Source organism: Marmota marmota, unplaced genomic scaffold, assembly GCF_001458135.2.
Source record: "Marmota marmota marmota unplaced genomic scaffold, marMar, whole genome shotgun sequence".
Lineage (NCBI taxonomy): Eukaryota > Metazoa > Chordata > Mammalia > Rodentia > Sciuridae > Marmota > Marmota marmota.
The window spans coordinates 3,503,559-3,515,789 of NW_026000052.1; the positions used below are offsets into that span (position 1 = coordinate 3,503,559).

A 12,231-nucleotide genomic window follows, 5' to 3' on the forward strand; every position below is an offset into this window, starting at 1 on the left:
CACAGCCTGTGTTTCAGGTGAGGAAAAAACGCTTAAACCGTTTTTGTGAAGTGGAGACATAACCACCGTGTGCAGCCCCAGGGCCACTGGAGAGACCTGGGAAGCAGAAACTAGCGTGCCCTAGAGTGCCCGCCCGCAGGAGGGCTCGGAGGGAGGGATGTGGTTTCCCTGTGGCTACTTTCTCTATTGTTCCACTACAGTTGTGTTTCTATTATAAGAAAAGGGAATTGAAACTTTTTTTGGGGGGGGGCACAGAGGTACCTGGGTTAGCTTAACCACTGAGACACATCCCCAGTGCCTCACCCCCCACACCTTTTTAAAAAATTATTATTTTGAGACAGGATCCTGCTAAGTCCTTAGGGATTCATTAACATGCTGAGACTGGCCTTGAACTTGTGATCCTTCTGCCTCAGTCTCCCCAGCTGCGGGGATTACAGGTGTGTGCGGGTCAGCCAGAATTGAAACTCAAAAAAGAAAAATAGATAAATAAAAAGCTTTACTATTTTGATAGCTAAAATTTGGAAAGAACCCAACTGTTCAACAACAAAGAATCAGTTTTAAAACCTGCGCGATCACTCGTCCAGCAGGAGGGGAAGTGACTCAGCCCCCCTGCTGAGAAAGTCCAAAGGGAACTAACTGGACATACCATTGCAATTTTCTTTACTTTCAATTTTATCTTTTGAAAACAGGCTCCCAAGGAAGTTTCCGTTTCAGTTTTTATTTTTAACTTTTATATTATTTCTAGGATGATTTGGAACAAGCCCAACTTATGCTTGGCTCCCTTTCTTCCTCGAAATAGAGAAACTCGCATTTCCCTTCTGTTTCTTCCATGGCTTTTCCTTGCTCTCGGTCCTTCTCCTTAGGGCTGCGCCCTCCCCGCCCCGGGCTAGGCCCCTCTTCCTGCGCTCCCCTAACTGCCTCCGCCCAGTCCCTCTTCCCCCTGCCTTCACCCCACGCATCCTCTGGCTGCCCTGGAAGCCCAGCCTGATTCACTTGGTCACCCAATGGGGAGGAAGCCAGGGACAGAGGCGACACTGCGACGCGTATGGCAGGTGGAGTGCAGAGCAGTCAGAGCGAGACGAGCGTTCGCTGTGTGACCTTGGCGAGCGGCTACGCCTCTCTGTGTTTCCGTCTCCTCTGCAGAACTCGATGCACCGCTGGGTTGGGCCCGGGACGGCTCCGCCAGGGCACCCTCGCCTGCTCGGGTGCGGCTTTCCGCTGCAGAGCGGCGACCTAGCGCGGGCGGCGGCCGCGCCCGGCCGGATCGGCATCCCACCATCCGCGGGCGTGCGGCTGCCCCATTGGCCGGCGCAGCTCTGCAGGGCCGCCCCATAGCCAATCGCGGCTGAGGGGCGGGGCCTGGGCGCGCCGGCCGCGATTTGCGGCCCCCGCGGATGTTCCAGCGCTGGCCTGGCCGCGTCCCGCTGGCTGGAGCGTGCTCGCGCGGGCCATGCAGGAGCCCTTGCTGGGAGCTGAGGGCCTGGACTATGACACCTTCCCCGAGAAGCCGCCCCCGTCGCCCGGAGAGAGGGCGCGGGTCGGGTGAGAGTCGCTGGGCGTGGGGGACGGGCGGGGACTGGGCGAGGTGGCTCTGGTCGCTCCAGCGGGCGCTGGCTCCACCCTGGGTCCCCACCTTTGGTGAGTTGCCACCAGGACCATTTGGATCCTTTCTGCCCTCATGTACCTAACCTTGCTTAAGAAGCTGGTCCTCCTTAGGGAAGGGACCATCCGAAAGAGTGACAGCCCAGCTGTCATAGACAGGGAGAGGGTGAGGGACTTGCCTAAGGCCACACAGAAAGCTTTCAGAAGCAGAGCTGGGGGCAAAACCCAAGCTTCCTCTCCTGGAAAAAAGTACCACAGCCACAGGCTGACGCCCTGGGAATTTCCAGGTGGCAGCACTCAGGCCCTGGGGAGGTGTCAACCTGACCAGTCCGGCAGCCACTGGGCTCAGGAGAGTCAGCAGCTCAGGGAAAAGAGACTCAGACCCTGATTCTTTTGTCCCACCCCCACCACCAGGGCCCTGCAGAACAAAAGGGTGTTCTTGGCCACCTTTGCTGCCGTGCTGGGCAATTTCAGTTTTGGGTATGCCCTGGTCTACACGTCCCCTGTCATCCCAGCCCTTGAGCACTCCTCAGACCCAGATCTGCATCTGACCAAAACTCAGGCATCCTGGTTTGGGGTAAGGACCATGCTTGAAGCTGGAAGGAGTGGGGTAGGGGAGCATGAACCCTCTGAGCTTTGCCCACTGCTAGGGATTCCCCAAGAGCCCTCCTTGGGGCCCTCTCCAGGGCCCCAGTCCACCCCCTCCCTCACACACTCCTGGCTGCTGGTTGGTGGGGGGAGGCCAGATCATAGCAATGAACCAGGAAGTGAAAAGCCAATGGAGAAAACCTGGGACAGAACAGGTATGGTGCCCCCAAGGTCTCCCAGAGGGTGAGGGTTCCCCAGGCCCGCAGTCAGGCTGCCCCAGCAGGCACCCCTCTGGATGGATGGAGGGGACAGGGGTATCAGGTGCCAGTGGGACGAGGCACCAGCTGGGAAAGATCAAGATCTCCAACAGCAGCATCCAGAGGCCATGGGCGGAGAGGAGAGGAGGACACCCTGGATTCTAGAATTAAAATCTAAATAGCCTCAGATTCCAATCACAGCTTGGTGGCTAAGAGGAAAAGACCCAGTGTTTACTGAGCACTTTGTGCCAGGTCTGTGTGGACACTTGGCCGACCTGTGAGGTGGGTTCTGTGGTTCTCCCATAATACAGCTGGAGGGGCTGGGGATATAGCTCAGTTGGTAGAGTGCTTGCCTCACATGCACAAGGCCCTGGGTTCAATCCCCAGCACCACAAAAACAAAACAAAACAAACAAACAAAAAACATAATACATCTGGAGAAACAGGCTGGCACAAGCTAAACCTGGTGCCCACGCCCCACTGCTGATGAGTAGTGGTGTTGAGGCTGGGTCCTAGCCACCATCTTCAGGGAATCCAGGAACATCCTGGGACCTTCAAGTCAGAGTCCCCTATGTTAAAATATTAGACTGAGAACCACTGTAGATATGTGGCCCCACCTCCTCCCTAGGGCAAGACCCCTAAAATTTAAATGGTTGTGCGCATGCTGCCTGCACACTTGCGGAGACTGGAGGCTTACCATCATAGTGGGCCTGGGTCTGGGGCTCGCTCCTGGGGTTGCCTGGGGAAGAAGCTGCCCCTGGCTCTGATGGGGTGGGGGTGCTCCCGGCCCCACACACATGCCTGCGCCCCTTCTCTACAGTCTGTGTTCACCCTGGGAGCTGCTGCTGGGGGCCTCAGTGCCATGGTCCTCAATGACCTCCTGGGCCGGAAGCTCAGCATCATGTTCTCTGCGATCCCCTCTGCGGCGGGGTACGCGCTCATGGCAGGTGCCCATGGCCTCTGGATGCTGCTGTTGGGGAGGACGCTCACTGGCTTTGCTGGGGGACTCACGGCGGCCTGCATCCCGGTAAGGCCAGGACCTGTCCCGCTGCCTTGGCATGGCCACTACTTGCTTAGGTCTTCTGGCCTCAGGCCTATGGTCAGTGAGAATGTGCTTGCTGTCCCCTCTGGCTGCCCAGGGAGCCTCTGCTCACCACCCCCCACCAAGGTCCCTGATTTCAGGAAACTGTCCCCATCCTGGACTCCCCCTACTTCCTACCCTGTTTCTTGACCGCAGTCAGATGCATTTCTCAACTGGAGAAGACCCACATTGAGCAATGGGGAAGTCCCTGCCCCATACCTGCCCTGGCGTCTTGTCGTCATCTCATCTACCCATACCCAGTCAGCACCCTGATGAGGTCAGGGTGGGGACGAAGGTCACTGAGGAAGACACACCTGCTCAGCCCCTAGGTCTGGGTGCCCCCCAGACCCATGACTGCCCAGCCTCCATCCCCACTCAGAGCTGAGTCATCCCACTGCCTTGCAGTCAGGAAGCTGAGGCTTGAGAGTATGCAGCAGTAGCGGGTCACCCCAGCAACCTCACCTCCCAAGGCTCACAGGGGCACTTGCCCTGTGAGCGTGCTCTCCAGAGCCTGGCCAGATGAGTGTCTTGCAGGTGTACGTATCTGAGATCGCCCCTGCTGGTGTCCGTGGGGCCCTGGGGGCCACGCCGCAGCTCATGGCAGTGTTCGGATCGCTGTCTCTCTACGCCCTTGGCAAGTATCCTGCACCTTGCAGACTCAGGGGAGCACTGCAGACTTTGGAAAGGGAAAGGACATGCCCAGAAGGAACCCAGGGCTTAGAGGAAAGAGACCTGGTCCCCTGCGCCAGTGGGCCACCACCCCACCCTGTCCCCATATTCATGAGGCCCAGTTCCTGGCTGGGCAGTGAGGGCATCTGGACCAGCAGTCTGGGTCACCTTCGAGCAGTAGGAGGCCTCAGTCATGAACAGCTAAGGTGGACCAGTGTAGGGGAGAGCCTCGCGCAGCAGCCTGGGCAGGTGGTGTGGAGGCCTGGGCCTGGCCTGCCCACCCTGTCCCTCCCCTCCTCTGGCCCTTCAGACCCTCCCAGGACCTCTTGCTACATGCCAGGGGCCAGGCACTCCCCACAGCTCCTCCCTGCCTCCATCACAGACCAGGGCATTCAGGGAAGGACTCGGCTCACAGGGCAGATGAGGCTGTCCAGAGACTGCAGTGCAGGGGCTGTGTGTGTCTGCCACGCTCCCCTCCTCCAGGCCTCCTGCTGCCCTGGCGTTGGCTGGCCGTGGCCGGGGAGGGGCCTGTGCTCGTCATGGTCCTGCTGCTCAGCTTCATGCCCAACTCGCCGCGGTTCCTGCTCTCCCGCGGCAGGGACGAGGAGGCACTGCAGGCACTGACCTGGCTGCGCCCAGCAGATGCAGACGTCCACTGGGAGTTCGAGCAGATCCAGGACAATGTCCGGAGACAGGTGTGTTTGGGGGCTGGGTCTGGTGGACCCACCCCAGGCACCTGTGGTTCCATGTGGCCTGAACTAGTTACTAGGCCTCTCCCAGGTTGCTTTTCTTGGAATAAGGTGGTTACAGCTGACCCAGAGCTGGGGCTGTCTCCATCAGCGGGGTCTCCCCAGCCCCAAGAGTGGCCAGTGCAGCTCCCTCAGCAACGGCCTTGTGTTCCAGAGCAGCCGAGTGTCGTGGGCGGAGGCCCGGGACCCCCACATATACCGGCCGGTGCTCATTGCCCTGCTCATGCGTTTCCTGCAGCAGCTGACAGGCATCACGCCCATACTGGTCTACCTGCAGCCCATCTTCGACAGCACAGCCGTGCTGCTGGTGAGCGCCTGCCTGAGTCCAGGTGGGCTGGCGGACCGGCTCAGCCCCAATCCCCAGCCCCAGGCCCTGCTGTGCCAGAGTTCGGGCATGCACACCCTCATGTGTGGAGGCCAAAGGGTTCTTCCTGTCTCTGGGCCACGCACCTGCTCTCAGAATTTGTTTTTAAGTAAAGTTTAAATGGTTTTAAATAAATTATGCAAGATGATGGAGGAAACTGATTTAATAGAAACGCAGCACCACCACCCCCATACCAGGATTCTGCTCAGAGCCCTGCTGGCTCCTCAGGGAGGCTGCCACTTTCCTGGGATGCCAGCTGCCCCTGTGGGAGGGAGATAGCAGCAAGGCTGCCAAGACCCCTGTCCAGACGCAGTGGAGAGGATTTGAGAACAGCAGGTTTCCTGGGGCAGTGGGCTCAGTGGTGAGCATGGCAGATGTGCCCTGCTGGGAACCCCAGGGTGGTGTGCAGAGGAAGCGCCTGGCACACAGCAGGCACTCGGCACTCCAGGGTAGCTGTGACTGTGGCCTTGGGTCTCAGCACCCTGCAGGGCCTTAGGCAATCAGGTGGGATGAGAAGCAGGGACAGGAGCAGCAGGCCAGTCCTCTCAGCCTCAGGGGTCTCCTCCCCACAGCCCCCCAAAGATGATGCAGCCATTGTGGGAGCCGTGAGGCTTCTGTCCGTGCTGATCGCAGCCTTCACCATGGACCTGGCTGGCCGCAAGGTCCTGCTCTTCGTGTCAGGTGAGGCTCTCTGCCCCACTCCTCCCCTCCCACCCACAGCGTCTCTACCCATTGCCACTTGTGCCAGAGCTAGGGCACAGCCACCTGGGGCCTCCCCAGCACCTGGCACCAGCCAGCTGCTCCGGAAAGCCTGCTGGAGCTCGGGTGAGCAACGCACCGGGGGTGAGGGGAGCCCAGACCAGGGCTGGCAGTGTGTGTGCTACCCTGTGGGAGGCCTGTCCCAAGCCAGCCATGCTGCCCGGCTCAGGGTGCCACAGAGCATGACAGCTCCCCCAGGAGAGCCATGGCTCAGAGGGTCCTGGCCCCCGAGGGCCACCTGTGTCCACAGCAACCATCATGTTTGCTGCCAACCTGACGCTGGGGCTGTATGTCCAATTTGGTCCAAGGCCTCTGGCCCCCAACAGCACTGTGAGCCTCGAGACCCTGTCCTTGGCGGGCACAGAGCAGCCCCCGGCCACACCCACCAGCTACCTCACTCTGGTGCCCCTCCTGGCCACCATGTTCTTCATCATGGGTAGGACTGGGGTTCCTGGGGGTGGGGTGATGGCCTGGGTGAGGGGCTGTCTCACGGGTGAGGCAGGGGCCGTACTGCTGTCCTGTTTGTCTGCTGAGGGGGGAGGCTGGAGAGGTGGGGACAGACCCGGTGTGCCTCCCCGCCACTCTCCCCTCTCCTGGCAGGCTATGCCATGGGCTGGGGGCCCATCACTTGGCTGCTCATGTCAGAGATCCTGCCCTTGCGTGCCCGTGGCGTAGCCTCAGGGCTCTGTGTGCTGGTCAGCTGGCTCACCGCCTTCGTCCTCACCAAGTCCTTCCTGCTGGTGGTGGTAAGTGTTTGTCATGGGCCCCTGTGTGGTGCCAGGCCTTCTGCGAAGTGACCCAACCCCACAGTGTTCAAGGGAGAAGAGCACGTGCCCCTTACTAGAAGGCTGAGGATGGTCAGGGCGCAGCACACCAAGGCCCCTGCGTTTTAAGATACGAGAATGAGTTGGGGAACTGTCCTGAGAAGTCAGGTCCCCTCCAGGCCAGGACACAGCCCGGAGCTCTGCCAAAAGCCGAGAGCGCAACATCCACACTCAGGCTTGCCATCCCAGGCGCTGCCCACTCACCAGCCCACCTCCTGCTGCAGCCAGCAGGCCCTGGTGGCACCAGAACCAGCCCTGCTACAAAATCCCATGAGCAGCTGACTGGAGCGGCCTGGGCCAGGGCGGAGCACAGAGCTGGGTGCACACTGCTGCTAGAGGGTGCAGAGCGGAGCCTCCAGGAACACCTAGACCAGCCCCAAGGGGACCCCCAGGGAGGCAGGTCCTGGGAGAGGCCCCACAGGTCTCCTGTGTGACCCACCTTCTGCTCCCCCCCTCAGAAAGCCTTCAGCCTCCAGGTGCCCTTCTTCTTCTTCGCGGCCATCTGCCTGGTGAGCCTAGTGTTCACGGGCTGCTGTGTGCCTGAGACCAAGGGCCGCTCCCTGGAGCAGATCGAGTCCTTCTTCAGCAGGAGGAGGTCCTTCCTGCACTAGGCCAGGGATCTACCTGCCAGGTGGCCAGGCCTCCTTGGTGGCCACAAACCCATGCCCTGCAGCCGGGACGCGGCGCAGCCGTCACTCCTATGAGCCGCAGCACAGGGCCAACCAGGACCTGCTTCTGACTGGACAGGCAGCACGCTCCGGCTCAGGCGGCCTGCAGGAGGTGGCACAGACCTGCTGGCTCTCAGGCTGGCCCTTGGAGTGTGCCAGGCCGTGTGGAGGACAGAGCAGCACTGGAGGTGGCATTGGCTCAGCACAGGAACATCGTCACTTAGCCTCCTCCAGGCGTCTTGCTGTGGACAGGAGGGTCTGTGGACATCATGCAGCAACACATGCCCTACTTCCAGAGGCCAGGGCACAGGACAGCCACTTGCTCCACATCAGCCCCACCTCAGGGTTAGGGGCAACCATCTGCAAACTGTGTTCACCCTATTTACAAAAATAAATAAGTTGGGCCTGCAGCCCTATGGAGGAAGGAGTGGGGTCTTTAGCTGGAGGAGGCTCCCCACCTCTGCAGGCAGGCCAGACCAGACACCGGCCACGGCTTCAGAGCCTGCTGGCCCAGTAGGGCCCTAAATTCATGGTCACTCTGGACTTGAGCTCAGTGCAGCAGAGAGGCAGGAGGGGCAGTGTGGTGTGTCACCTTGGAGCCCCTTTCCCCGTCTAAGCAGGCTGACAGGGCCTTCAGTTACTCCTGGGCCAGCAGCTCCTGCTCCGCCGTCATGGACACGGGTATCCCTACTGCTGACAGACGCCAGAGACAGAAGGTAACAGCAGAGGGCAAGCGGAGGAACTGCAGCCCTGCTTTACTGCTCAAAATGCAGCTGCGTGGAGGAGCCCACCAGGAACGGGCACAGAGGAGGTGTGGGGCTGGAGTCCCAGTGATGTCCCCCGCCCCCAATGCGGGCCTCCAGAGCTGACTGCAGGCCACTTGGGAATCTCCTGGCAAGCAACACCCCACTCTGGCCTGTGACCAAGGCCCTCCTGCCTCCGACCCACCCTGTGGCCTGCCCAGCCCAGCAATGGGTTTCCCCTCAAGGTGGATGTCACCTTCCTTAATAGCACAGCCAGTACCTCCTCTCCCTGCACCTGCAGCAAGGTCCCTCTGAAAGGGTTGGGGCCTGGCAGGAGTGACTCAAGCCCCACACCCAGACAAGTGAGCAGGGGGGCAGACAGGGCTGCTCCTCCCGGGAGGTAGACGGGTCTTACCACTGCACACACACGCATAGCCCTTTGAGCCCAGCATGGGCCTGAGGATGGTAGCCCTTAAGGAACCCTGAAGGCACGTGTCCCACCAACCTAGGACTGAGCCTGGCCAGGATCCTGGAGGGCCAAGGCCCACTCCAGACCCCACTGACGTGTCCTGGGGCAGTGCTGGGCAGAGGCCCTGCTCCCAGCCCCAAACTCTGCAGGCCTGCATGTTCCCCCTGGGAAACAGACCTGGGGCTGCTTTCCTGGGAGCAAGAGCCAGTCCCTGAGTTCTGGGGGTCCACTGCAGGCCCACCTGGGGGTTTGGGAGGGAGGGAGACAGGGAGCTGGGCCCAGAAGCAGCGTTTTCCACAGCAGCCTATTCTGCCCAGGCGTGGCCAGACCTTGTCAGACATATGCTTAGTGGCCAAGAGCCAATCTGCTAATCAAACCAGGGTCAAGGCCACAGGGCAGGAGGAAGAGTCAGCAGTGTGGCAGGAGGATGAGGGCCATGAACGGATACATCCAGGAGGGGTCCCTGCTTCCCCATGCGCCTGCATAGGGGCTTGTGCCTGGTGGCCTGGCACTGGGACAGGGGATACAGCTCTGTGGGGGAGATGGGCTCTGGCTTCTGCCCAGCTCTGCAAAGGCAGGAAGCTCCCCAGGGGCAGGCTGGCAAGCATACCTGAGGTGGACCAAGCTCAGTCCCTACTACAGGCTGCTGCAGCTGCTACCACCAATAGGACCACAGCAGAGGAGTGGGTGGGACCCTATAAGCACCCCTCCCCACCCCCTTAGCACCAGGGCCTGAGGTGGAGTGAGAGGCAGAAGCCAGCAGCCTGGGTCAGCTGAGAAGGCAGAGCAGCTAGGGTACCTGGAGGAGCCTGTCCAACATGCCAGGGACTGGGAGTGGGTCCACCTGACCAGCCAGCCACTGCCAGGCCTGCTGTGGGGGCAGGGGTGCATCTTGGGAGCACTATGGGCTCCCTCCCAGAGGACTGGCCATGTCCCTGGGCAGCAGCAGTCAGCTTGGAGACACTGTTCTCCCCAACCTCTGCCCTGAGGACAGGGAAATTGGGCAGGATTGGAACTCCACCTGCCAGGAGAGCTGGGAGACTTTCCCTATGCTTCAGTGCTCAGGCCTCAGGGACCTGGTTGGGGAGTCCAGAGCCCAGGTGACATGCCCCTCAACTCCCAGCCAGGGCCAGTGTGTCTGGGGGAAGCTGCTCCTAGGCTTGGGGTGGACCCTATCACGTGAGGCCTGCAGACCCACCAGAAGCCCAGTCCACTAAGCCAGGCTGGCAGGATCAGGCCAGGTGGCCACCCCCACTGCACTGAGATGGGCCATACAGCCCAGGCCCTGAGCACCAGCCAAGTCAGGGCTCCAGGCTTGGAGAACAGGCTGGCAGAAGAGGGTCAGGCAGCGGGGGGTCCTCTCCCAGGCTGTCCCATAGGGCTGGTGCTCTGCCTCCTCCATAGAAGCTCATGGACCCCACTGTGGACTCGTCACAGCTCCCCCTCCAGGGTCTCTGCCAGCTTCTCTTCGTCTGCCTGCTGCCTCTGCTGCTGGATCCGGGCATAGGAGATGGCATCACCCCTGGGGAGAGAGCGGGGGTGTCCTGCAGGGCCCAGCCTCAGGCCCAGCCCTCCTGGCTACCACCCAATCCAGGCATGACTGCAGGCAGAGCCTACTGGGCCTCTGGTTCCCCAGACAGAGGCTACTGCTAGGGGACAAAGGGCTGGTCACTTCTGAAACTGGCACAGGCTACCTGGATGTTGAGTTGAGAAAATCTATTCAGTCTGGGCTCTGCAGGGGGAGGGTGGCAACGGGATATGAGGGGTCTATACACTCTGGATGGACAGAGGCCAAGCAGAGTGACACGGGCCACCCAAAGGCCACCCAGTGGTCTCGCCTGCATTCCCTAGAGAACTGATGAGCCACTGGCAACCCCTTTGCCTCAACTCCCAGAGCTGAACAACAGAGTCCACCCTCAGCCCTCCCCCCTGGACAGCAGGAGGCAGGAGGCCCACCCAGACGCACTTTTTGCCCAAGGCAGAGAGTCCATACAGCACCCCTGTGGCAAAGGCGATGGCATTGCCCAGCAGTGTGGTCAGGCTCAGGCTCATGATGATGGGGACGACGGCCATCCTAGGGAAGAGACAGAGGTCAAGGGGCACTGCCACTCTGTGCCACCACCATCCCTCCAGACTTCTGGTGGGGGGATGGGGAGAAGGATCCTCAGAAACCAACAGGGACACACATTCAGGTGGGGCTTCTGAAGCCATGGGGTAGCCCCAACAGGCTGCCAACACCTGTGCCTTACTGGGGTGAGGAGCCAAAGCTCTCATCAGATTCTCAGTAAGGTCTGTGACCTACAAAGAGTCCAAAGCCCTCCCTGTTCATAGAGAGAGGCTGTGCCCAGAGAATCTGTTCATAAAAATCCCTGTGACCAAGTTGCTTAGTTCTAAGGCTCAGTCCTTTGCTGTGACATAAGGTCAGGCCTCAGCTGACCTGGGGCCTGGAAACCATAGGCACTGAGCAAGCACTGTTGTTAGGACAGTAAAACCAGCCGAAGCTTGACAGGTAGGGTCCCCACCTCAGACCCTGGCCTCAGGCTCCTCAGTGCAGACCTGTGCAAGGCACAGCCCAGGCCAGTTCCCACCCAGCTGGGTGCCACCTGACCTGTGGTCTGCTCTGGCTTTAAAATCCCAGCAGCTGATTCTTGATCCTGGCCACCAGAGCAGCAGTGACTCCTGGGTCAGCCAGGAAAATAGCTGTCCCACCTTCCTGAGAGGAGATCAGACTCCACCAGCTGCATGCCACCTGAGTTTCCATTCTAGATGTTACTGTAGCTGCACATTTAAAGTTACAGACTGTCTGACCTTGGCTTGCGATGGTTCAACTTAGGGTGTTTTTTTTTTTTTTTAAATTTTACGATGGTGCAAAAGGGTTGCAGGCTCAGTGGAAACTGTGCTTAGAATCTGGGTTTTGATCCTTCCTAGGCTCTGGACACATGTCAGGGCATCATCTCATAATGTTCACATGGATGGCCACAAGGCTCTGCACACACATGACGTCACTGGGCTGAGTGGTGGCACCTGGGTGCAGAACAGTGCATGCACACCTGACGTGCAGTGGATGTGTGGGCCAAGACCCCATCGTAAGTCCAGGCACCTCTGCAATAAAGTAGCAACGGAAACCACAGGAAGGGACAGCCCAGGGGAGACCTTCAAAATAAAACTCAAGGCAAACAACAGGCCAGAAAATATGTGCAGGAAATGTAAGGAGGTATGGGATCTTTAATAAAGAAACACACATAACCTGCTAAGTGATTCACTAACAGGCTGTGAAGTAACCAGAAAGTCCTCAAATAAGAAAATGCAGCTGGGCACAGTGGTGCACGCATGTAACCCCAATGGCTCAGGAGGCTAAGGCAGGAGGATTGCAGGTTTGAGGCCAGCCTCAGCCACCTAGCAAAGCTGTTAATAACCTAGTGAGACCCTGTCTCAAAAAAAAAAAAAAAAAAAAGGCCC

The 12,231-nt window shown here is 59.6% G+C and overlaps 2 protein-coding genes across 14 annotated transcripts in view; one reads left to right on the forward strand and one right to left on the reverse strand.

Annotated features, from left to right (window-relative positions):
* The window catches only part of Adamts13 (ADAM metallopeptidase with thrombospondin type 1 motif 13), a 57,904-nt gene that overhangs the window by 7,840 nt on the left and 37,833 nt on the right, over positions 1 to 12,231 (reverse strand). For all 11 annotated transcript variants that reach the window (XM_048813387.1, XM_048813389.1, XM_015505713.2 and 8 more), the window contains one exon: positions 8,240 to 8,250. In XM_048813387.1, coding sequence (XP_048669344.1) covers positions 8,240 to 8,250 — 11 coding nt within the window. The remainder of the gene's footprint in view (positions 1 to 8,239; positions 8,251 to 12,231) is intronic.
* Positions 1,028 to 7,970, forward strand: Slc2a6 (solute carrier family 2 member 6). Of its 3 annotated transcripts, XM_015505718.2 has the most exons (10): positions 1,039 to 1,542; positions 2,017 to 2,179; positions 3,267 to 3,473; positions 4,062 to 4,161; positions 4,680 to 4,891; positions 5,100 to 5,252; positions 5,882 to 5,990; positions 6,319 to 6,504; positions 6,669 to 6,814; positions 7,351 to 7,970. In XM_015505718.2, the coding sequence occupies exons 1-10, from the start codon at positions 1,451 to 1,453 to the stop codon at positions 7,501 to 7,503; spliced, it is 1,521 nt and encodes a 506-aa protein (XP_015361204.1). In that variant the 5' UTR covers positions 1,039 to 1,450; the 3' UTR covers positions 7,504 to 7,970. The 3 variants fall into 3 exon arrangements, with proteins under 3 accessions (XP_048669359.1, XP_015361204.1, XP_048669360.1); XM_048813402.1 differs by lacking the exon at positions 5,100 to 5,252 and having other exon boundaries at positions 1,028 to 1,542; XM_048813403.1 differs by lacking the exon at positions 2,017 to 2,179.